Source organism: Dromiciops gliroides, chromosome 2, assembly GCF_019393635.1.
Source record: "Dromiciops gliroides isolate mDroGli1 chromosome 2, mDroGli1.pri, whole genome shotgun sequence".
In the NCBI taxonomy this organism is placed as follows: domain Eukaryota; kingdom Metazoa; phylum Chordata; class Mammalia; order Microbiotheria; family Microbiotheriidae; genus Dromiciops; species Dromiciops gliroides.
The window spans coordinates 397,478,275-397,504,823 of record NC_057862.1 but is presented as its reverse complement, the minus strand read 5'-3'; the positions used below and the strand labels follow the sequence as shown (position 1 = coordinate 397,504,823).

Genomic DNA, 26,549 nt, shown 5'->3' with positions numbered 1-26,549 from the left:
CCCCCTACATCTCCTTTTCTGCTCTCATCTCTCATTTCTCAGGTGTGTAAGGAAATCAATGTTCTTGCCAACATCATGGCCAATTTTGTCCAGGAAAAAGCAGGTAAAACGTGACCTCTTTTAAACCCTCCCTCTGTTTTACATCTGACCTCTTGCATCTCCATCCTTCACAAATTTGTGCTGGGTAGCCCAACTAGTGGGTCAAAGAATGCTGCCCATACCTTCTAAATGTTACCCGGAGGGCAGCTAGGTGGCGCAGTGGATAGAGCACCGGCCCTGGAGTCAGGAGTAGCTGAGTTCAAATCCGGCCTCAGACACTTAACACTTCCTAGCTGTGTGACCCGGGCAAGTCACTTAACCCCAATTGCCTCACTTAAAGTTTAAAAAAAAAAATCTTTATAAATGTTACCTGGAGCACCTAAGTGACTGGGCCTCTGAACCACAGAGATAGCAGTTTAACTGGAAGAGGAGGAGGAGGAGGAGGAACAGCAGCAGCAGCAGTAGTATTAGTAGTTAGCTAGCATTTATATAGCAACTACTATGTGCCAGGAACTGTGCTAAGCCCATTACAAAGATTATCTTGGGGGCAGCTAGATGGCGCAGTGGATAGAACACTGGCCCTGGAATCAGGAGTACCTGAGTTCAAGTCCAGCCTCAGACACTTAACACTTGCTGTTGCTGGCTGTGTGACCCTGGGCAAGTCACTTAACCCCAATTGCCTCACCAAAAAAACAAAAACAAAAAAACAAAGATTATCTCACTCGATCCTCAAAACAACCCTGGGAGGTAGATGCTATTATTATCCCCACATTTTTTTGTTTTGTTTTTTGTTTTTTGATGAGGCAATTGGGGTTAAGTGACTTGCCCAGGGTCACACAGCTAGTAAGTATCAAGGGTCTGAGCCCCGATTTGAACTCAGGTCCTCCTGAATCCAGGGCCGGTGCTCTATCCACTGTGCCACCTAGCTGCCCCCTACTCTAGTTCCTTTGGAAGGAATCATTAAAAGCATGCCTGTTCATGAAGAAGCACACACCCCACCCCCAAGGTTGTGGCTTGTGGGAAAAGCCCCAGCAGCCTCATGCTGATGTGGCTCTGGTTTCAGAAAGTGCTCTCTCTTGCACCGAAGAGTCTTATTCAAATTAAGTCAGTAAGTGTTATCCCTTACTGCACTTATTATGCTAAGTGGTTGTGTCCTAGGCACTATAGGGGGCTAAAAAAGATTAAGTGTCCCTGTCTAGAGAAGCAGTACAAGAATCACCCATGCATCAATGGAGGCTATGTAAATATCATGTGAAAGGCCCAGATAATAAAAACTAGAGGAGGTCCAAAAGAGAGATACCTGCAGGCCAGGGTGGACAAGGAAGGCTTCGTGATCTGAGCTAGACCTTTCTTGTTATCATTAACAGTAGCAGCAAATATTTGTAAAGCTTTATTCTGTGACCAGCACCATGCTAGGCATTAGGGCTACTAAGAATGCTGCCTGGGTGATTTGGTGCAAAGTACTTAACCCCCCTGGGCCTTATTTTCACTCTCCATAAAATAAAAGGGACTAGACTAGATGACCTCTGAGATACCTTCCAGGTCTAGCTCTCTAAGCCTAAGTATAAGATGTAAGGAGCTAAAATTCTAGCTAGTCTGTCTAAAATCTAATGAGTGGTCACCAATAAATTAGAAGCTTTAGCAAGAGTTTAGACTTTTAAGCATTTATTAAGGAGAATAAGAATTTGGTGAAGAGAGAGAAAGAGGCCTAGATGCCTACATCTATCTCAGGGAGCCAGCATCTCCTGCTCCGCTCCCCCCTGAGGTCCTCATGAAAGAGAGCAAGAGAGCCAGCCTCACCCTTCTTCATCCTACAAGTCTCCTGTGGAACTGGGAACATTCCATACACACATACACACACACACACACACACACACACACACACACACACACACAGCTCCAAGCTAATTGGCCGGTAGCTTTGATAGACAGTACCCACGAGCAAATGTCACTTCCTGACGTCAAGAAACTGACCACATGGCTTGCCCTCTGATGCTTTCTCCTCATGGTGGAGCTTTCCTACAGTAACTCTCCAGCAGGTGGCATCATTGGCAATCGTTACAAAGACACAGTCCCTTCTCCCAAAGCGGGGAAATTAACTTAGAAAACAAGACAGATGACATTGGTCATTTGTCAATGAGAGATACATGATGTGGGATGGAATTTGGGGTCAAATTGATTGTCCCAAAAGAATTACAAGACTCAGTGACTCAGTTTCCCAAGTTTTATTGCAATACTGTGGGTGACCACAGGGAGAGAACCAGAATAGTGGAAAGGTATCTCTCAAATAGGGAAAGGAAAGACAGTTATATTTATAGTATGGATAAATTGATTATCAGTCTCATTATAATAATCTCCACCTTGGGGAGGTACAGGGGAGGGCCTGTCCTACTCATTATAATATTCTCCACCTTGGGGAGGTACAGGGGAGGGCTTATCCTAATTTGGAGTTCCTGGGGGTCCTAAGCCAACCCCCGAGGTGGGCACCGTTTTCAGTGGAGGTGTGTTTTGGGGGTTTACACATCATCAAGTGAATCTGGGGACAAATTTGGCCTTTTCTATGCATGTCTCTTTCTGATTCCCATGGCTAGTTTCAAAATATAATCATTTTTCTTTAGAATTTCTACAGTCTTGTCAGGTCTCCACGGCCTAGCTCCCTCTGTTCCTGTTATGGGTACTGATTTCTGTGGGTACAAGGACCTAGTATAAGTTATCCATTAACTGGGGTCTGACTCCCTTTTAGAGCTAATATCTGAATTAGAGCTTAGATCTTGGGCTTTTCTATTAACCCCCTTTTGCCTCCTACATCAATACAGACTATAAGTGCTTCAGGAGACCAGAGACAGAAGAGATCAGTGAGAAATAGAACAAGGGGAGACTTTGTAGAGGAGGGAAGATATAAGATGGGCCTTGAATGGGTTTAAAAAGAAGGAAGAGATGAAGACATCCACCCCCCCCAAATTGGGGGCCTTGGGGTATCACTTATGGCTTGCCATGCTTGGACTTTAACAGAATCCCGAGGTGTAAAGAGAGGGGAAAACTAAGTACAACCCCAAGATTCTGAGCCTGAGTGACTGGAGAATGGGAGTACCATGAACAAGGACTGGGATTTTAGGAGGGAGACTGTTTAAGAGAAAAGGAAAATAAGGAAGTCGAAGCCATGACCACACCCTCCTTAATCATTGGGGAAAGTGTGGACGACTTAAATTTCATTAACTCTCCAATCAAATGCCCCTTTGCCTATGGGGAGAAATAGGTCCTGACCTGGATCCATTTTGTGCAGGCAGGAAATATCTAAGTCTAGAGAAATGAGGTCATTTTTCTCCCTAAATCAGAACTGAAATGGGGATAAAATCTTGGTGTCTTAAAACTAGGCCTCCAAATCCCACAGTCTTGTCTCCTCCCCCTGTATGTATATGTAATGGCTGGGGGGTGGGGGGCAGATGGGGATGGGAGTTAGAACCAGATGAGGTTGAGAAGAAAATGCCAAGAGGGGCATTAAGGATTCCTAAGAGCTCTTGTTTTTCCTCCTTTCAGCTAACTTCCTCACAGATGGAGACATTGGTGTGGACATCTCCCTGACCAGAACCCCAGTAATCAAAGACAGCTACCTGGAGTCACATCACAAGGTTGGAATGAGACAGGGAAGGCATATGTAGGTGGGGCTTCTGGAGGTACTGCACCTAGGATAAACCAGAATTCTTTATTCTACTCCCCACTCCTCTCATTCATCATTCTTAACTACCACTTATCACTTATCTCTTAAGCCAATAGCACCTAGGGAGAGAATTGGGTTTAATGGAAAGAACATTACATTTGGAGTCAGACAATTCTATTACTGGGATATACTCTGCATGAGATCTTGGACGAGTCATTTCATTTCTCTGGTCCTCATAAAATGAGAGAGCTGGATTAGATTATCTCTAAAGTGCTTTCCAATTTTAAATCCAATGATACGTACCCAGCTCCCTTCTCATGGAACCCATTTGTGGCAAAAGACCACACTTGCTTTACTCTCTGTAAGGCTCTTTCTCAGTGTCTGTTTCAGAGGTTAATCTCTTGGGAATATTTCTGTTCCTCCAAGTCATACTGTAGCCCCTGTACTATTTGTTTCCTTACCTTCACCACCGAATTAGGGCAGAGATCAAACTCTGTCTCCATCTGCAAAGTCAAGTCCAAAAAACTGACTTTGCATGCTAACAGGGGGGAGCATCTGGCATGGGATAATCCAGGAGCAAGAGGGAGAAACTAGCAACGGAACAAATTTAGTTTGGTGGTGAGTGAAAGCCTAACAAAGTGGAAAAGGCTGCCTCAGGAAGTGGGGGATGAGGACCTCATTGAAAGTCTTAAGCAGAGATTGTATGACTGTTTAGTGGGTATGCTGTGGAAAGGATTCTTTTTGAATTATGGATTGGACAAGATGGCTAAGGAGGCCTCTTCCAGCTCTAAAATTCTGTGATTCTGATTCTGATAATATTTGGTTTTGAAGTTTGGGGATATATGATAAAATTTGAGCATGACAGCAGATTGCCATTTCTAATTTTCTCTGACTTGGGCTGATCACTGGATCATAGATTTTGTGCTGAAAGGAACTTCGGGGTCATCTATTCCACTGCCCCTACCCATTTTACAGATGATTAAACTGAAGATAGGAGAGGTAAAGTCGCTTGCCTGAGGTCTCAAGGTAGTAAGTAGCAGTAGGTTTGAAGCAAGGTCTTCTGAATCTAAATCTTTTTACTGCTGAACAGTGAAAAGGATCATTTTGCTGATATTAAAACCAGTCTCTGTTCTTTACATGTGAAATAACTGATGTCAAGGTACAGAGAGGGCCCGGGTGATGTGCTGGAGGGCAGGGAGAATTAACATTGTCTACAGTTAATATGAAAGACTGGCAAATCTACCAAAGAGTTGAAAATAACTTGACAAAACAATGTTTTGGAGATCTCTCACCTTCCTGATTTTCCTTCTAGGGTTTCCTGACCTACAAGAACCAATCTTCAGGCTTTCAAGATAACACCTATACCCCAAACCTCCTGGGTGACTCCCGCATGCTGTACTTTTGGTTTTCTGATAAAGTCTTAAGCTCCCTGGCCAAGGCTGCCTTCCTGGATAAGAGACTAATGTTGACCCTGACAGGAGATGAGTTCAAGGTCAGAAAAGATGGGCTTTTATGTCTGTGGGGAGGTGTAAGAGCCACCTATGCCTGATTTTAGAGAGTTAGCTGTGGAAAAACTTGTTGGCGCTCGAACTCAGCTCAAATAGAATATTTCGGTAGGATAATATCTTATTCTAAAATCACAGAATCTCAGGGTTGGAAGGGACCCTCAGAGTCATCTAGACCAGCTGTCCTTGAACATAGATCCCCTCCACAATAGCCCCAATAAGGGGCCATCCAGATAGAAAACCAGATCAAACAAATTCTCCTGAGGATTGATAATTATATGGAGTAAGACCCTGAAAGACAGTGTTGCAGAGGCAGCTAGATGGCACAGTGGATAAAGCACTGACCCTGGATTCAGGAGGACCTGAGTTCAAATCTGACCTCAGACACTTGACACTAGCTGTGTCACCTTGGGCAAGTCACTTAACCCTTATTGCCCCACCCAAAAAAAAAAAAGACAGTGTTGCAAGGAGGTGAGAGAATTAGCCACAGAGGCAGGATGTCCTGGGTTGAGTCCTGCCTCTAAAATATATTGGTTGGGCAAGCTGCTTAATCTCTTAGTATTCTGAGAAATTCTTTAAGACTATCGATTGGAAAGGTGCTGGCCTGCTTTGGTAGAGGGATTTTTCTCTCCTGAAAGTTGTCTGTAGGAATGAAATCATAGGTCCATCCCTTTCCCCTTATTCCTAAGACCACTGGTATAAAATTATCATCCTCTTGGGGGCAGGTAGGTGGCTCAGTGGATAAAACACTGGAACTGGATTCAGGAGGACCTGAGTTCAAATCCGGCCTCAGACACTTGATACTTACTAACTGTGTGACCCTGGGCAAGTCACTTAACCCCCATTGCCCTGAAAAGAAAAACTTGAAAAAAAATTATCATCCTCTGGTTTGAGGTAGTCCCCCTCATACCAGCTTTGAAAAGGGCCAGCACTACAGTTGTATAAGGATGTGAACCCAAGATTGGTCCTGTGCTGCTGAACATTTTTATCAGTAATCTAAATAAAACTGCTGATGGAATACCTCTCAAATTTTCCTCCTAAGCAAATCAGAGAGATATAGATCTAATTTGCTGGATGACAGAATCAAGATTCAAAATGATCTTTGATGGTCTAGAATTCTGGGCCAAATGTAAGAAGATGAAATTTAACAAAGACAAATGTAGTCTTCTACTAGGGTTCAAAAGAACATACTCCATAAACACGGGAGGTGAGGCATAGCTTGAGAGCAGTTTGTCTGAAAAAGGATCTAGGAGTCTTAGTGGAATGCAAGCTCAATATGAATCGACAATGCGATATAGCACCAAAAAAGTGAATATACTTGTATGTGTGTGTGTCTGTATGTATATATGTGTGTGTGTATAAATATATAAATATATATATATATATATAATTTAAGAAGCTAATGTAATCTTGGGCTGCATAAAGAGTAATATTCATGTTATCTAGGATTAATGAGATCATAGTACTTCTGTACTCTTCAGCAGTGGTAGTAGTAGTAGCAGCAGCAGCAGCAACAACAGCAATAGCAATAGCAATAGCAGCAGCTAACATTTATAAATACTATGTCATTTTTCCTCACAACAACCATAGTAAGTAGGTACTAGTATTATCCCATTTTGCAGATGAGGAAACTGAGGCAGATAACGATTAAATGGCTTGCCCAGGGTCACATAGCTAGCAAGTATCTAAGGTCAGATTTTCATTTAGGTCTTCTTGATGCCAGCACTCCATTAACTACACTTGGTAGACCACATCTAGAATACTGTGGTCGGTTCTGGTCACAGTGTTTTAGGAAGGACATTGATAACCTGGGAAGCATCATCTAAATGTCTTATGGCCTGGAAAGGCCATACAAGGATTGGTTGAAAGAACCAGAAGGAAGTACAATCTATAAAAGAGAAGGCTTAGAGCAGGGCATGATTGGAGCTGTTCTGAAGTAGAGTGAACCGTGAGAAGAGGTAGTGTATTCCCTCTCCCAGAAGGTCTTCAAGCAAAGGGTGGCTAAGCTTTGCTGGACCATCTGTTGCTGAAGAGGGGGTTCTTATTCAGGCATGGGTTGGACTAGGTGGCTTTGGAGAACACTTCCAACTCAGATTTGGTGTTTCTGTGACTAAGCTTTCAGCCTATTCACAAGTCAATGAGTAGGGGCGGCTAGGTGGCGCAGTGGATAGAGCACCGACCCTAGAGTCAGGAGTACCTGAGTTCAAATCCGGCCTCAGACACTTAACACTTACTAGCTGTGTGACCCTGGGCAAGTCACTTAACCCCAGTTGCCTCACTAAAAAAAACAAAACAACAACAACAAAACCAAGTCAATGAGTTACCAAATGTTTCCAACTGTTAGCAAATTCTTCACAAAAAATTCCTCTTCTGTGTTTGATTTGGTAGAAGGGATTCCAGGAAACTAACCTCAAAGTTTGTGGACATCTTGATGTCCCATGAATGCAATAGCAGGCTCTCACTCAATGCTTCCAAAGCACTTTTACTTCCATTGTCTCATGTGATTCTCACAACAGTCCTGAAAGGGAGGCAGCTTTTTTACAGGTGATGAAATTGAAGCACAGAGGTTAGGTGACTGGAACTCAGGTTTCTGACTTCTAGTTCTGGGTACTTTCTACTGCTAGGCAGCATAGTATTATAAAAAGAGCACTGGATCTGGAGCTAGGAGAGATCTATGTTCAAATCCTGGCTCTGACACTTAAATAGTTGAATGATCTTGGACAAGTCCCTTCACTTCTCTGTATCTGTTTTACCTTGTCTGTAAAAGTGCAAGCCATAATATTGATAATCTCTCACCGGGTTATTGTGAAGAAAACATTCTATAAGTATCAAAGTACCAAAGACAGGTGAATTAAATGTTAATGGTACTATTATAATTTCACTAAAAAATTGAGACCATGTACCCCATGAGATAGCTCTCTTTTCTCCTCACCTCTAGGCTCCAATCTACCTCTACATTTTCCTGGCCTCACTTAATTCTCTTTTGCTCCAATCTCAAGTTGAAGAGGTAGCCCTTCCCCTTGCCAATCCAACCCCTCTACTCGTGCCACTGATCTCTATTTCATCCATTACTGATATTTCTATCATTGCTTCTCTGTCTCTAATTTTCAGCCTCTCCTTATCTACTGCCTCCTTTCCTATTGCTTATAAAGATGCTTCCCTAACCCCACAAAACCCCTTTATACAATTCAACTATTCTCTCGAGCTCCCATCCTGCATTTCTCTTCCCTTTTATATCCAGACTCTTAGAGAAAGCTTCCTACAGTCACTGCCTCCACTTTCTCACACCTCCCACTCACTTCTCAACCCCTTGCAATCTGGCTTCCCTCCCCACCACTCAGCTGAAACCATTCTCTCCAAGGTTATCAAAGATCTATTAATTGCTAGATTCAATAGTAACATTTGATATTATTGACTATCTTCTCCTCCTAGACATGCTCTTCTTGCCTGGTTTTCATAACATGGCTCTCTCTGTCTTTCTACCTATCTGGCAGTTCCTTCTCAGACTCCTTTGCCAGGATTATCATCTTTGTCATCATCTCCCTCCCCACTGCACCCCCCCCCCCCATGCCCTACTGTTCTGTCCTGAGCCTTCTTTCTCTACAGGGGAATCTCATCTACTCCCACTAGTTCAACTCTCTCCTCCATGCAGACAACTTCTAGATCTATGTATGGAACCAGCCCCAGTCCCTCTCTTGAACTCTAGTCCCACATCGCCAACTGCCTATTGGACTGTCCAGTTGTTCCACAGGCATCTCAAGCTCAAAATTAAAACTCCAATCTCCATGCCTTTGCACAGACTGTCTCCTCTTGCTAGAATGCACCCTCTCCTTACCTCTACACCAGAAAATCTCTAGCTTCCTTCAGAATTCATCTCAAATTCCCCCTCTTTCAAGAAGCCTTTCTTGATCTCCCAAGTTGCTAGTGCCCTCCCCACTAAGAAGTCATTTAATATATATTTTGTGTTCTCTCTCTCTCTCTCTCTCTCTATATATATATATATATATATACATACACACATCTACCTATACATCCACATATAGACATACATATATACATTCACACATGTATACATATATATGGAGGGGGAGAGAGAGAGAATTTTCCCCCAATAGAATGTAAGTTCCCTGAGGGTAGGACTTAATATATATTTTGTATTTCTTTTCTTTTCTTTTCTTTTTTTCTGGGGCAATGAGGGTTAAGTGATTTGCCCATGGTCACAGAGCTAGTGTCAAGTGTCTGAGGTAAGATTTGAACTCAGGTCCTCCTGAATTCAGGGCCTGTGCTTTCTTCACTGCTCCACCTAGCTGTCCCCTATTTTCTAAATATATATTGTTTTCCCCTGATAGAATATAAGCTCCTCAAAGGCAGAGACTGTTTTACTTTTGTCTTTGTATCCCCAGTAACTAGCACAGTTCCTGGTAAATACAACGCACTTAATAAGTGCTTTTTGATCCCATGATATTTACTATTTTCTATCTTCTTTTATCCTATTCCTCCTTAAAAGTGTTTTGCTTCTGACTGCCCCCTCCCCCTCTCTGCCTTCCCTTCTTTCACCTTTCCCTCCATATCCTCTTCCCCTCCTACTTTCCTGTAGAGTTAAATAGATTAATAAGTGCTTTTTGAAAGGCTAAATGCATATATTAGTAGTAGGATTCAGTCTCTGGGCATCAGAAGATTTTGGAGTTGGAATAAACCTTTGAGATTACATAGTCCAACCCTACCATTGATTTTACAGATGAGAAACAGAGAAATGAGGCATTTTTCCCAAAGTCACATAGGTATTGTAATTGTCAAAAACTAGGATTCAGGGGGCAGCTAGGTGGTGCAGTGGATAAAGCACCGACCCTGGATTCAGGAGTACCTGAGTTCAAATCCGGCCTCTCACACTTGACACTTACTAGCTGTATGACCCTGGGCAAGTCACTTAACCATCATTGCCCTGCAAAAACAAAAACAAAAAAACAAAAAATAACAACAAAAATTAGGATTCAAACTTCTGACTCCAAATGAATCAAGTAACAAGTATTTATTAAACCCCTGCTATATGCAAGACCCTGTGCTAGGTGCTGGGAGTATGAAGACAAAAATGAGAGCACTTGTTCTTAAGGAGCTTATAATCTATCAGGGGAAACAATGTAAATTTAGAAAAATAAATACAAAACATATATTAAGTTCTGCCCTCAAGGAGCTTACATTTCATTTTGTGAAATAACATGTACAAATGTATAAGTATATATAAAATAAATATAAGGTAATTTGGGGTGATGCACTAGGAACTGAGAGGATCAGGAAAGATTTTATATGGGAGTAGGTTCTTGTACTGAGCTCTGAAGTAAAGTAGGAATTCTTAGGGGCAGAAGTCTGGAGAGAATTCATTCCAGGCAGACAGTGGAGATGGGATATCAAATGTCAAATGTGAGACCTCAGCAAGAAGGTCAATCTGAACATGGGAAGGGGAATAGTGTATGCACTAACATATATGTATGTTCTCTAACAGTTGTTGTTGATTTTCTTCTCCCACGGCATCATGCTCAAGTTATTCCCACTTACAAGCCTCTAGACTTGTCCCCCCCCCCCAGGCAATGAGGGTTAAGTGACTTGCCCAGGGTCACACAGCTAGTAAGTGTCAAGTTTCAGAGGCCGGATTTGAACTCAGGTACTCCTGAATCCAGGGCTGGTGCTTTATCCACTGCCCCACCTAGCTGCCCTAGACTTGTTCTGATTAAATTTGGAGACTGGAATCTGGATTGAAAGAGGAGGGAGATTTACAAGGGACAGTTTGATAGAATGTCAGAGCTAGAAGGAATCTTAAAGGTCATCTGACTAACAAACTCCCTCATTTTTCTCTGGGTCTTTTATTTATCTATCTATTTATTTGTTTGTTTATTTATTTATTTATTCATTTATCTATCTATTCATTCGCTCATTTATCTCTCTCTCATTTATCTATCTATCTATCTATCTATCTATCTATCTATTTATATATTTATTTGGTGGGGCAATAAGGGTTAAGTGACTTGCCCAGGGTCACACAGCTAGTAAGTGTCAAGTGTCTGGTCCTCCTGAATCCAGGGCCCATGCTTTATCCACTGTGCCACCTAGCTGCCCCAAACTCCCTCATTTTTCAAACGAAGAAAGTGAATCTAGAGAAAGAAAGTAATTCCTTTTAAGTCCTCTTTTCATCAGACTGACTTCCTCCCCAAGCCATTCCCTCCCATCCACATTCTGGTCTATTTTGTAGGCGTTGCTGGAGAACAAAGCCCTGGATACCACCCAAGATATCTTGCAGGAGGTAACTTCCCTATTTGATGGGCTGTACTCTGGACAAATTGGCAGGGGAGGGGGAGGCGGGGAATGGAGATCTTCCAGACCACTTGATACATCCCAATCCAGGGCCAAGTCCACTAACTCCCTTAATTCCCTGATCCCCACGGTGGGCTGAGCCTGGGTGGGGAAAACCTATTTCCATGGGGATGATAGAGGGCCCTACAGCTTCAGACAATCCCCCAAAGGTCAGGTCCCCTAAAGATGTTTGTGTGACTCTAGATTGCTTACCATCTTTCAAAGTCAGGTGAAATAGCTTTGGGTTGTTAACCCTTTAACCCACCACCCAAATTTCTAGTACAATCAATCAGTCAGTGAATAAGTGTGTTTTTTTTTCCTCAGCATCTTGGATATACACTGGGAAATGCAGAGAATTCCAAATGATGCACAATCCTAGTCATTTCCATTTAGTTTTGGTTACATTAGGAATTTTCCTTTGCCTATTGATTTATCTCTCTAATTCTGGACAACTAAAGTTACTTATAATCCCACTGATGAAGGGCAGGAGTATGTTGGAAAATTAAATGGAGTCTGCTTGGGGGTAGGGGTAGGGTCAGTATTGGCAAAAATAGTTCATAAAGTAGATAATCCAACCGTGAATAATTGAGAATTTATTGTTGTTCAGTTGTTTCTGACTCTTTGTGGCCCCATTTTGGGATTTTTCTTGGCAAAGATAATGAAGTGGTTTGCCATTTCCCCATTCCAGTTCATTTTACAGATGAGGAAACTGAGGCTAACAGGGTAAAATGACTTGCCCAAGGTCACAGAGCTAGTACATGTCTGAAGTCACATTTGAACTCAGGCCTTCCTGACTTGGAGCCCTGCGCTCTATCCACTGTACCACCTAGTGGCTGACAAATGAAAATTCGCAGGATTGTTATTTGTGGGTGTCTGCCCAATTATGAACAGATTTTGCAGAGGCAGCCAGGAAGCTAATTAGCTAACTGCCTTTCCTAGGCCAAACCTTGCCAAGAACACCCACATCTTCTTTGGAACCCAACCCACAGTCATTCGAAAACAATTTCCCCTGGAACCAGGGTCTTCAAGGGCTGAGTACATGGCTGTCAAGCTTTTAAAAAATTTTATTTTTAATTCCTTTTTTTTTTTTCAGTTAGCAAAAATCTATTTTTTCTCCTTGTTCCTTCCTCTCCTCATTAGAAAAAAAGACACGAAAAACAAGACACTAGTAATAAACGTGCATAGTTAAGCAAAACTAATTCCTACATTGGTCATATCATGATCATTATAATCAAATGATTAAACCAATGAATCAGAACCCAGGGCTGATGAGGCCCAAATCATAAGTCCTATCCATTTTAGACTCATTAATTACCTCAAAAGAAATAATGTATATAAAATACATTTCAAATTTTAAAGTATTATATATATATATACATATAGCTATAAATATGTATGTATACACATACACACACACACACACACACGCACACAAATGTGTCACTTAATATAATGATTTTCTGACTGCCATCAAAGCTGTAACTTGGGTGAGGTGCCTGGTGCTTTAAACCAGGGCACTGACATTTGGGTGAAGCATGTTTCTATCATATGGTTTCCCTCTGTCAGGGAAGGAAAGAGAAGGCAGATACCAGGTCCCTGGCAATTCAGTGTTGGGATAAGGAAGAGTTGGGGATATGGTCTGATAAAGAAATTCTGCTTGTTCAGACTGGATGCAACCTCAGGCAGAGGGTCAAGTCAGCTCCTGGGCTTCTTAGGAACAAGTGGTAGACAAGGGTGTAGTCTTCTTGGTCACTTTCCAACCATGGAGAAAGGCTCTTCAGGGCTCTGACTTCTTTGAAGGAAAGGATATATTTCTCTGAAACTCATTTTATTTCAGGGGCCTCTTAGCACGTTCTTCTCAAGAATAAGAGCATTCTAGGGCTTTGCTCTCCAGAGACATATCCAGGCTGGGAAATGTTTCTTTGTCCCACATTCAGTCTGGGGGAGGAGGTAGCATAGCAGCTCCTTCCAGGATGGGCAGGCTGAATATTGATTGCCCATATCATGATTTCTAGCCTACTTCAAATGAATTTGTCCCAAGTGCCAGGATGTCCAGCTATGGCTCTGTTAGCCCTCTGAGTGCTGATAACATTACGGGTATCATTAAGGCAGGATTGCCAAGGAGGTCTAGTCCTTAGTAAAGGACAACAATGGCCACCACAGCAATTGTCTTCAAAGGCTGTGTGTGTCAGTCATAAAGCATTTATGAAGGGCTTCCTATGTGCCAAACACTATGCCCAGTTCTAGGGACAAAAGCAGGGCAAAAATATGGTCCCTGCCCCCAAGGAATTCAAATTCTAATGCAAAAGACAACATGTAAACAGCCTCAGAAACTAAGGAGCTGTGTGACTTCGGGCAGGTCACTTAACCTCTATTTGCCTCAATCTTTCCATCTGTAAAAAGGGGTTGGTAATAGCACCCAGGGTGGTTAATATGAGATAGGAGATCTCTTTGAGAGATCTCATCTCATATCAGATATATGAGATAAAATCTGCAAAGTGCTTAGCACAGTGCCTAGCACATAGTAGGTGCTATATAAATGCTACTTATGATAATAATTATTATCTATATGTACATAATATACACTATATATAAACAACTTACATAGATATATAGAGCACAAATGGAAGTAATAGCATGGGGCAAGGGTGGGGGATAAGGGCTGATGAGGTAGGAAAGACACCACGAAAGTCCTGCAGGAAGTCAGATTTTTAACTGAATCTTGAAGGTGGCCGAGGAAACTAGGATTTGGAGGTAAGAAGGGAGAGCCTCCCAGACATGAGGGACAGCCAGTGAAAAGGCACAGAACCGGACAATGGAGTGTCATGCGCAAGAACAACAAGACATCTAGAATATCAATTATAGAGTCCTGACCTTTGTCTCTGGCATGGGGGTGGGGGATGGGGTTTGTGTCTCTTTCAGATTTTTCAGGGTTCCTCCTTCAGTGACTTTCAGGTGGTGGTTCGAAGCCTGACTGCCCCCCTCATCACCTGTAAGCTGGAGGGCACTGTAGTGAAGTCCTCTGTAGGTGTGGAAATCCAACTCCTCCACCAAGACCAGGCCCCTACTGTGGCATTCTCTTTTGAAGAGGTGGGTATGATACACTCTGGTTCCCAGATGTCACCAGATTATAGCCTTAGGCCATGGTTTGAGCTGCAGACATTTGGACTCCCCTCTCTCTAATTCTGAAGGTCTAGGCCTGACTCACCTTACCCATGTGGATACAATGCCATTAGTATATGGTTTGGGTTTTTTTTGTTTTTGGTGAGGCAATTGGGGTTAAGTGACTTGCCCAGGGTCACACAGCTAGTAAGTATTAAGTGTCTGAGGCTGGATTTGAACTCAGGTCCTCCTGACTCCAGAGCCGGTGCTCTATTCACTGCGCCACCTAGCTGCCCCTCAATGACATTAGTATATGAACCTTCTGCCTACAGAAAGTAGCCTGGGCTCTGGGATTGCCCTGGGTGCCAAGACTGCTCTCATCAGATGTGCCCAAGCCAAAGGTCTCCCTTGGCTTTTGGCCCAAGTACACATAGTATGATGTGGAAAGGCCACTGGATGGGGAATCCAGACATCAGGGTCTAATCCTAGCTCTGCTAGCAATGAGCTATGTGACCTGGGCAAGTCCTTTCCCCTTTGTTTTCTTTCTTTGTAACATGATAACTATCTTTCCCAATTTACCTTGTATTCAGTTACTTAGGATAATTTTACATTTATTCACTGTGTATTTATATATGTACATACATATATACATATATATACACATATTTTCTCCCAAGTCCATTCTTCTATTTTAATTTTTTACAAGTATTTATTTTCTTTTCCTCCCTCTTCCCTCCCTTGCTCCAATTGAGCAATAAAAAAATAAAGAAAAGGAACCCCCCCTAACAAATATGCATAGCCTAACAAAGCCAATTCCTACATTGGTCATGTCCAAAAGTGTGTGTCTCATTCTGTGTTTTAAGTCCTTTGCTTCTCTGGCAGAAGGTGGGTCAATTCCGTATATATTTACGCCTGTATATTGTCTCCCCAATTTGAAAGTTAGTTCCTTTCAAGTGGAGATCTTCTCATTGGATGCCTAGCACCTACCAGAATCTAGTGCTTAAAAATGTTCTTGATAGATTGATTTCCCTTTTAGGTCTATGGTTCTATATGTTACCTAAGTAAAGCCCTTTGCAAAAATTAAAGCACTGTATAAATGGCAGTTTTTATTCTTATATACTCAAACATACTTTGTATAGATTTGTTGGCCTATTATCTCCCCCATTAGATTGTAAACTCCTTGAGGGCAGTCTTTTGACTCTTTTTGCATCTCTGGCACTTAGTACCTGGTACATAGTAGGCACTTAATAAATGTTCATTGAATGAATTAATTGAATGAAGCAGATCTGTGATCTACTTTATTTGGGCATTTCCTCCCCCAAAATGTAGAGCATAACCCATCCATGTCTGTCCATCCTGTCCTTCTTTAAGTTGATCACAAGGGGTCCACCCAACATCTTAGAGACCATAATAATAATATTATGATTCCTCTCCCTAGAGCATTTAGTTCCATAACCTTCTTATCTACCTTCAAAGATTTGGTAACTTATGAGACAACTCAAGGCAACCACTACCTATCCCATGAGAAAGGAAGGACTGAGAAGAAACCCAAAAGGCCCAGGCCCTGAACTTGTTTGGTCTGTATTTTTCACTTGCACACTACGGTTGTGTGGGCCACATCTTCCACATAGCCAGCTCTGAGTGGGTATAATCAAACAACAAATATTTGTTAAGCACCTACTATGTTCTGGACAATGGACTTAGAAAGATAAAAATGAGATGGTTCCTGCTCTCAGAGAACTCACATTCTACTTGAGGCAAAGAAGAGAGTATTTTAAAAAAATGAAGGATTGGGAAAAATATTCACAGGATTCCTGGGACAATCTTCTCTCTGAGTTATTCTCTTTAGCAGGGTTTCTTAATCTGGGGTCCATGAACTTTTTTTTTTTGGTGAGGCAATTGGGGTTAAGTGACTTGCCTAGGGTCACACAGCTAGTAAGTGTTAAGTGTCTGAGGCTGGATTTGAACTCAGGTACTCCTGACTCCAGGGCTGGTGCTCTATCCAGTGTGCCACCTAGTTGCCCCTTCCATGAACTTTTAAAAAATATATTTTGATAACTGTATTTCAATGTAATTGGGTTTTTTTGTAATCTCATGCATTTTATTTTATATGTTTAAAAAAATATTCTTAGAAGGTGCCCAGGGGCAGCTAGGTGGTACAGTGGATAAAGCATCAGCCCTGGATTTAGGAGGACCTGAGTTCAAATCCGGCCTCAGACACCTGACACTTACTAGATGTGTGACCCTGGGCAAGTCACTTAACACTCATTGCTCCACAAAAAAAAAAAAAAAAGGTGCCCAAAGTCTTTCCCAAACAGCCAAAGGGATCCACGTTGTAAAAATGATTCAGAACATTTGCTCTGGAGGAATATCACACTACCTGAGGGATCCCGGCCAAGTCACTGCCTGTCTCTGAGCCTCATCCATAACCATGAGAGGATTGTGCTAAATGATGTTTAGTTCAAGTGAGATAATGATGTTTGACAGTGTTAAAGCTTTACATAAATGTCAGCTTTTTTTGACATCTAAGATATCTTGGCTCTAAAAATCCCATGACCCACCCCTGCTGCTCTGTGTAGCTCAGTCTTCTGTAAGGGACAAGGAGATAAATGAGGACTATTGTCAGACCATGATGAAGGCAGATCTGTGAGTAGAGGGACAGTGCTTCGCTCTCAAAGAACCCCAGGATCTTTCCAGAGTCAGAAGAACAATGAGGGAATCCCTTGGCAAAATGTTGCTTATGGGCCTGGAGTTTGAGCTTTAGCAATCAAATGTAGGATGCAGATGTAAACAGTACCTGAGTCTGGATTTCTCTCCCCAGGATGTTGTGACTGTCATTCAGGCATCCTACGAAGAGAAGAAGCTGATTCTAGACCTCTCGGATTTCCAGTAGGTCCCACCAGCGTGGGGAGGGCAGGGTAATGGAGCAGGAGATCCCTTTCATTTAATGGACCATCTTTAAAATTAATTTAATAATTAATTAATTTAAACTGAGAAGCTTCTGTGTGCCTAGTCCTGTGTTAGGTGCACAGACACAAGAGGACATGTAATCCCTTCCTTAAAGGAGTTTCCAGTCTGGTAAGAGAGTTGGGGCATAACTTACAAGAAAAGAGAACTAACAGTATTCTGAGTGTATGGTACGGTGAATGGAATGCCTGCCTCTAGTCATGAAGACCTAGGTCCAAGGTTTGTCTTAGACAATTTGGCTGTGTGGCCCTGGGCAAAAGATTTGACCTCTCAGTACCCCTAGGAGCTCTCTAAGACTAAAGGTTGCAAAAGAGTTGCTAATTAGTTTAGCTAAGGGAGTTGGAAGTTCTCCATGCCAATGAAATGGCTAATCCAAAAGTGAAAGTTGTAAGTGCCTAATAAAGGGTGTAGACAGTAAAAGTTCAGGGAAGAATGAGATGAGTGAGCATGGTGGAGAGAGAGCAGTGTCCAAGGATGCTAAGATGAGAGTGTGCATGCATGGTGTGTGGAAGGGGTAGGGAGGAGGTGACTGCTCTGGTTGGAGTAAACAGTGTATTCTGCAGGAGGGGGGGGAGCAGATTGGAGAGGTAGGCTGGGGGCCAGAGTGTGAAGAGCCCTGAGGGAAGACTGGAAAGCAACTCACTGGGGAAGGTCAACACTCCCCTCTTCTCTGTTTCCACAGGATTCATCACAAGTCTTTTCATTCTGCTACTACATTATCTATGGTAAGTTGACCCTGGAAGAAGACAGAAAAAAAATGCTTTAACCCTGTTATGCAGGTATCTTCATGTCTGGGGCCTACAGAAAGAAATCAGGCATCGTGCCCAAAGGAAATTAGCCTCCTCCCTCTTTTTGTGCCCTATTTTAATGAATCACAACATAGCGATCTATGTTTGTGGGAAGAGTGCCTATGTTTTATCATGACAGTTGAACAGGATATATGAGCTGTCTCCTGACTCCATTACTAACTTGCTGTCTGGCTTTGGGCAAAGTTCATTCATTCATTCATTCATTCATTCATTCATTCATTCATTCATTCATTCAATTCGTCCATCCATCCATCCATCCATCCATCCATCCATCCATCCATCCATCCATCCATCCATCCATCCATCCATCCCACTTCTGGGATGGGAGGATCAACCCCAGTCCTACCTAAGGATTAATGAAAGAATCACTCTGAATGTGCTTTGAAAAGTATACAACACCTGCACAAATTGGGGTGGGGGGTAGGGGATGAGGAGAGGTGTTATAGATGAAGCAGCCTGGTTTAATAGAAAGAGTACCAAACCTTGTTAGGAAGACTTGGGTTAAAATCTCATCTCTTACACTTAATAGCTGTGTGACCTGGCCAAGTCACTCCATAATAATGCCTTTGGTACAAACTTTGTGGAAATGAAATGAAATAATTTATGCAAAGCACCTTACACACTCTATAGACATCAGCTGATTTTATTAAATGGGGTGTAATTAAGGAGGCAAGGAAGAAAATGAGTGAGGTGGGTGATAAAAACGACCAGAACTCTTGATGGTTTAATAAACTAGTAGCCATTCAGGCTGAGAAGTTGTGGGGAAGAAGTATGTATACTCAGGCTTTCTCCCTTCCCTAGAAATTTTGGAAGATTCCTGTATCCAGATTAGTTCTATCCCCACCTTGGGGCTCTCTCACTTGTAATTTCTCCATTTGGCAGAGCCAAGAGTCTACCCAAGGCTTCCTGAAGACCCTCACCACCATGGTGGGCATTCCTGTGATCATCTCCTGTAAGTGTCCTTGTAGGGGGCAGAGAGGAGCTGGATGGGGCTTGATGGGTTTGCACTACCAGGCCAAAGAGAAAGGCTGAGAAAGAAGTCTGCCTGGGACAGTGGAAGGAGTGCTAGCTGTAGTGCTAGCTGGGCTTGGATCCTACCGTGATGCTCACTATGTGACCTTGGCCAAGTCACCTATCCTTCCTGGGCCTGTTTCTTATTTCCTTGACTGAACAAAAAAGGGAGCTGGCCTGCATGGATGCTGAGGTTCCTTCTCACTCTGGATCTATGGCCCTATGACCTATTGCTGGAGTAGCTAAGGAGCAAGCACCCATCTCCTAAGCTCTGAAGGGATTTTCTACTGGAGTAGGAAACCCTCTGATAGCCAGGGTGGTCCTCAGGGGGATGTCCCATTCCTCAATGGAGTCACTTAGCCTGGGCTCCTTCAGCCCTCAAAATCTTGGTTTTCCTCTCTGTACAAGGGGACTAGTGTTCATCTACTGTATGCTGTCCTGTTCTGGGGTCCTAAGGACCTACTACATGGACTTACTCCCATTCTATCCCTAGGGCTGGAGCCAGCACTCACAGCACTGTTGAACAGTAAAGGCCTGGATCTCTTTGATATCATCAATCCTGAAATTCTCACCAAAGAGGTGAGTTAAGAGATAAGGATCAAGGTCTCCATGTGCTTCCCTAACTCTCATAGGCGTAGGGGGTCTGATTTACTACTCATATGACCTTGAGTGGGGCACTCAAGTTCCTTGGACATCTCTTCTTACTGACTCTCTACACTTCTCTGTCCCAGGGCAAGATCCGCCCAGAGAAGTATTTGGGTACTTCCCTGCCAGTCTGTGGAATAATCTATACTTCTTTTCCTCATAAAGAGTAGAGGAATTTACTAGCTGTGCAACCCTATTCAATTCATTTAACATCTCTGTGTTTCACTTTCCTTTTTTTTGTAAAATGGGAAAAAGAATAGCACCTACCTCAAAGAGTTGTCGAAATGTTAAAACTAATAATATAAATATTTTAAAATATGTAATAAAATAATTATAAAGAAATAAATACAGTAAAATAATTATTTTTAAAAAAAGAGTAGAGGAAAGAAGGCTATCTCTTCTGAGAACTCTGAGCATTCTGGAGATTTGTTCAAACTATTAAGGGAACATTACACTGCCCTGTAGTTCGATATGGCAATACTAAATGGATCTGTGGCAGCTTTGTGATGCTGAGGCCTAGGGGAAAGCCCCCCAGCTTCTGTGTGTGTGTATGTGTGTGTGTGTGGTGGTAGAAATCACCTATAGAGTATTGACATGAGGGCATGAGTAAAAACTGAAAGAGCTCTAGCTCTGGGGTCAGAAGACCTGAATTCAAATCCCACCTCTGACACAATACCTTGGGCAAGTCACTTTAGGTCTCTGACCCTATAAAATCATCTATAAGAAGAGAGAGATGGACCAGATGTTTTTTGAAGTCCCTTCCAGGTTCAGCTCTTTCATCTTATGATCTTTATCCCCCACCACCTATTTCATTTTTTTTTTCTCTCTCTCAGGGTTACCTGGTGCTCCAGATGGATTTTGGATTCCCCCAGCATCTGCTAGAGGATTTCCTCCAAACCATCATCTAGAAGAGAGCCAACTGAAGGAAAGGGAAATTGAGGAAGGCCGCCTTAGTCTCCTTATCTATAAAATGGGGATAATCATGAACACTTTCACTGTGGCACCTCACCGGGTTGTTGGGAGGATCAGATAAGCTCATGGCTCCAAATTGCTTTGTAAATCTGCAAAGCTGTTATTCTTCTAATTATCCTCACCAGTATTCTCATTGTTTGGTTCCCCTTGCCTGCAAGAAAATTTGTCTTCTCACCTCCATCCCCAGCTCCTACCCCTACTCTACAAGGAAGCTGGAGGCCCTCACAAGCTCCTGTTGGTATCAGTCATGTCATTAAAGCTGGGAATCTCACTACTTCTTTAGTGGGAGACTAGAGAAGATGGAGGTGTCTGTTTCTGTCCCAAAACCATGGGATAGTCAGACTTCTCCCTCTGGGCCACCTCCCCGTGTTCTTTGTCCTTCATGGGTTTTTCTTGTGGTCCCTAGTGCTTCTGTTTTATGACACTTCTTCCAACCTTTTATTTCTATAAGACAAGTCCTTTTCATTGTAAGATTCCCTTATACCTTCCCTCCCCCAGTGTTGGGGTCATATGGTAGCCACCACCAGGGATTGAGGGCTTCCTACAAACAGAATCTGAAATTAGAACTGTGGCATAGGGGCTCTAATTCACCTCTACCCTGCACATTCTATGTGATCTTTGCCCTGTGGATTTCCTTTTGTGGGTCTCAAATTTCCTTCCTATAAAATGAGGAAATTAGACAAAATAATCTCTAAGATTTCTTAGCTCTTATAGGCCCAAAATCTGTATTCTTAGATCATTCCTCCTCTCTGAGCTTCAGTCTCTTCATCTGTAAAATGAAAAGATTGGATAAGGTTATCTCTAAGGCCCTTTCCAGCTCTTATATTGTGTTATTCTGAAAAGGAGCATGGGTTTATTGGTTGATTTGGTGGGCGTTGAGGGGATCGTTGACCCTTTAGTGCCCCCTTTAGTGCACTATCACTTGCCAAATTTATCTCCCCAAAAGACTCCTCTGGTCATGTCACTCCTCTGTTTGAGAACTGCCAATGGCGTCAATGGGATAAAGTCCAGATTTCTCATTTGGCATTCTCAGCTTGGTATTCAAAGTCTTTTATGATCTAGCTTCAGCTTATCAAACTCTTGTGTCAGAGCCTTTCACAAAGAGCCAGAGAATATTCTCACCCCTCTGATTCATAGGATCCACCCCCCCAACCCCCCTGCCCTGCCAAAGATCTGGAAAATACTACATGATCCCACCTAATGTGTTGTCACTGACTTCCCACAAAGCTAAAAAAAAAAGAAGTCAACTTTTTGTGGGAAACAAAATAGAACTCACAACAAAGCTCATGGAAAATAAAGACATCTTCCGATGAATATTCCATCCCTAGAGACCTGTGGAGGGCCTCAATCAGTTTTGGTCCTGAGCTATGTAGAGTTCCTAGCGGGCACTATCTCTAGCTTACTGAGCAAGGAATGGGATGATTTGGAAGAACTCTAAGAGACTTCCTCCTCTTTGAGTCATAGATCTAGAGCTGGAAGAGACCTTAGCTCTTTAGTCCAACCCCCTCAATTTACAGAGGAGAAACTGAAGTCAAAGGAAATTAAGTGACTTACCCAAGGTCACATCAGAGGTAGGATGTGAACCCAAGGTTCTCTGAGTCCAGAGTCAAGGCTTTTTACTGCCTCCTATAGTCCTTCTTTTTTGTTTCTTTGTTTGTTTCTTTTTGTTTCTTTTTTTTTTTAAAGGTGGTCAGGGTTAAGTGACTTGCCTAGGGTCAAACAGCTAGTAAGTGGATGAGGCCAGACTTCAGGGCTGCACCACCTAGCTGTCCCATGTCCTATAGTTCTATACAGCTTCCCAAAAGTAGTCATGACTGCCACACATCGTCATTGTTCAGACACTATCATCCAAACATAGATTTAGAGCCAGGAAGGACCTTGGAGACAATCACTCATAATTCTCTCATTTTAGAAATGAGGAAATCAACCATGAGAATAGCAAAAGTAGAATTCCTCCAGTCTTTCAGCATAGTGTAGTTATACATGACAATCAACTGGGGGGAGGGGTGCCAACCAACCCATAACCATTCCTCGTTGTGGGCATTATTCCACCACTACAGAAAGGAATACTCCAGTTTTGTTGCCTTCCGGTGCCCCAGCTCCAACCCAGTATCTAAAAAGGGGGGGAGCTGCTACTCTGGAAATCTCCCATGTGTTAATTATGTTCCTAACAATATCTACTGACAGAGGATTGATGGAGAAATCAGGAACTCCCCTCCCTCTAACCAAATAATTGGTACTTGCCTTACAGACTATAAGTGTGAATTATGAATGAATCATGATGAATAGAGAGCCAGCCTAGGCATCGGGAAGGCTTGGGTTCAAGACTTGTTTCTGCACCATACGGGCTATATGACCCTGCATGAGTTACAGCCTATCAACATCTTGACAATAGTCTAAACCTGTAAATTGCAGAGCATTTGTCGATTTGAACTGATAGAGGGAGCTTTTTTGGTAGAAGTTCCCTACACCAGTGACTGAAAAGATCCAGACCACTTTCCACGCCCACAAAAATGAGCATTACTATTATCTCCAAACTTATGTCAGTCACCAACAGAAACTACGTTTAGATATGGTGACTCCAAAACCTAATATTACCTTTTTTCAGGCATCTGGGCAGACATGGAAGGAGAATTTCTACAAGTCTGGGGGCTGCATGAAATGCCCCAACGTGTTCCCAGCCTTCCCTGTGTCAACTTTTTAAGATTATTCAAATGATTAAAGACTTATTTGGCACTGGTAGGGTAGGGTAGGGCAGTGTGCTTCCCAAGGGAATAGTAGGGATAGGGAGGGTGAGGGAAAGAAAAGTCACCACCTCATACTTTGCTCATTTTTTCTCCTATTCCTCCCCACAATGAGCCTTCTCCTTTGCTCAGAGAGTCCTAATATTTATTCTACAAGTTTGTTTTATACTGTTTTGGTCTCTATAACTTTGTTCTCAGTATCCCCTTCCCAACCCAAGACTTCTCAGTCTTGTGGTGCAGCAGGTGGAGTGCTGGGTATGGAGTCAGGAAGACCCAATTTCAAATCTAGCCTCAGACATTAGTTATGTGACTTTGGGCAAGTTGCTTAACCCTATTTGCTTCAGTTTTCCCATCTGTAAAATGGGGAATATAAACAGCACCTATCTCCCAGGATTGTTGTGAAGATCAAATGAGATTTGTCAATTTGAAGAGTACTTAGCACAGTGTCTGGCACATAGTACTATAGAAATGTTTGTTATTATTGTTATTACTTCAGGCTTGAACTCTCTTACTCTCCACCCTACCTATGCAAACCTTACTTTCCTTTTTTTCCTTTTTTTTTTTTTGGCGGGGCAATGAGGGTTAAGTGACTTTCCCAGGGTCACACAGCTAGTAAGTGTCAAGTGTCTGAGGTTGGATTTCAACTCAGGTCCTCCTGAATTCAGGGCTGGTGCTTTATCCACTGTGCCACCTAGCTGCCCTCTTACCTCTTCTTTAAGGTGCAACTTAAACCCCTTCTCTGAAAAGCTCTCCCTTCTATTTTAACCTGTAGTACCTCTCCTTCCTTTGAAGTCACGTGGCCCGAATACACCCTACCTGGCATCATTATTAATCTTGTCACATATGTAATGGGTACTGGCCACAGAGTCCAACCTTTATGAGCATGTGCATTGTGCTCTGCTAATGCAATCCCCGTGAGGCCTCCAGAGCATGCACAGCAGTGACGATTTCAGATTTTTTAACTACGAGGTAAACAGATGGACTTTTGATTGGCTACCAAGCAAGGAGTTGGATCGTCCCACTGGGGCAATAGCACAGAGAACATCCTTCTCTTTTGAGCAGGTAGGATGAGCTGCTTCAGACCTTCTCCAGGTGGGAGAGGAGTCTCAGTCAATCTCTCACCCAAAGTGCCTATGATGCCAAGACAACAGGGCCCTGCTGTTGAGAGAGGTAGCAGTAGTGGGGGCAGCAGCCTCTTGTTCCCATCTGCCTATCTCTGCCACCCCCCCATCCCCCCAGGCCAGTTTATGAATACAGGTCTCTGTTCTCTGCCTCTTTTAGCTCATTCCTCTTTCTTTCTTTCTTTCTTTCTTTCCTTCTTTCCTTCTTTCTTTCTTTCTTTCTTTCTTTCTTTCTTTCTTTCTTTCTTTCTTTCTTTCTTTCTTTCTTTCTTTCTTTCTTTCTTTCTTTCTTTCTTTCTTTCTTTCTTTCTTTCTTTCTTTCTTTCTTTCTGTTGTTGTTGCTGTTGTTATCAAACTAGGCTGCATCCTTGTGAGATTCCAAAGGTCAGAGGACTAGATGTTCCACTAAAAGCACCAGCCAGGATCTGAAGAGTGACCTGTGGGACCCAACAAAGGCAGCAAATTGGACCCAGCAGTTGAGACACAGTTTTCAGGAATGACTTTGTCCATTGACTGTTCTGCATTTGAAAGTGAATTTGATGGGATGAATATTCATAGCAAATGCCTTTATTCTGAATCCACTCTCCCCAAGAACTGAGGTGGTATAGGACAGAGCTTCCATTCATGACCCCCTTTTTGCCAGATAAATTTTTACGTGACCCTGGGTATATAGGTATAGAAAATATTTTTTACTACAGAATATAACCTTTTTCCATTGCCAAATTTTTCACAACCCCCGCATTCAGTTACACAACCCCGTATGGGGTTGGGACCCACAGTTTAAGACCCCTAGGGTATAGGGGAGAGTACAGCCTCAGATGCTGGTGAAATGTTTGGTGACTTCTGTTCTTGCTATATCTTCTCTCTCGGTCTCTCTCTCTCTGTCTCTCTCTCTCTGTCTCTCTCTCTCTCTCTCTCTCATTTTTTGGGTTTTTTTTGGTGAGGCAATTGGGGTTAAGTGACTTGCCCAGGGTCTCACAGCTAGTAAGTGTCAATGGTCTGAGGCCACATTTGAACTCAGGTACTCCTGACTCCAGGGACAGTGATCTATCCACTGCACCACTTGGCTGCCCCCCTTGCTATATCTTCTCAATAAATATCCCTTTGTAAAAGCTAATTGGTTAAATAATAAGGGAGTACTAATTACTGGAGGGTATCAATCATATAAGGGAGATACAAATTGAAACTAGCAGGTATAACATTGGAAAAGACACACCAGAATGGAGTCTTAGCCAATGTCATAGAAGAAATACTCCAACACCTCAGGAGTACCCCTAGAATCCTAAGGGGAAAATGTAACCTTGCTGTAGGGGACCCAACATATCAGTGATAGTAGAAATTGGGATAAGTATCCCCAGTATACACAGGCTACATATGTATCTCTCTTAGCTCCTCCAAACTCCATGAGCGCAAGGATATGGTCTTCTTAACCTTTTCTTTTTTTTAATTTCCCACAGTGCAACCTGCTTGACACAGGTAGAAAGTAGTAAACATTTGTTGACTAATTTATTTTAGGAGGGATTAAAGTAAAGTTAAACGTCCCACTCACCTCAGCCCTGGGAAAGTACTTGGTACTCTACAATATCCTGAATATGACTCTCCACATGTGTCCTACTCCAACCAGTCATGTT

The 26,549-nt window shown here is 42.6% G+C and overlaps 1 protein-coding gene across 1 annotated transcript in view; it reads left to right on the top strand.

Moving 5' to 3' along the window:
* The window catches only part of LOC122739752 (cholesteryl ester transfer protein), a 29,155-nt gene extending 7,070 nt beyond the window's left edge, over nt 1-22,085 (top strand). The window contains exons 7-16 of the mRNA XM_043981427.1: nt 43-103; nt 3,577-3,668; nt 5,010-5,189; nt 11,447-11,497; nt 14,470-14,637; nt 17,471-17,538; nt 18,299-18,341; nt 19,308-19,377; nt 19,930-20,015; nt 20,915-22,085. Coding sequence (XP_043837362.1) covers nt 43-103; nt 3,577-3,668; nt 5,010-5,189; nt 11,447-11,497; nt 14,470-14,637; nt 17,471-17,538; nt 18,299-18,341; nt 19,308-19,377; nt 19,930-20,015; nt 20,915-20,989 — 894 coding nt within the window. The 3' untranslated portion in view covers nt 20,990-22,085. The remainder of the gene's footprint in view (nt 1-42; nt 104-3,576; nt 3,669-5,009; nt 5,190-11,446; nt 11,498-14,469; nt 14,638-17,470; nt 17,539-18,298; nt 18,342-19,307; nt 19,378-19,929; nt 20,016-20,914) is intronic.
* The last annotated feature ends 4,464 nt before the right edge of the window (nt 22,086-26,549 follow it).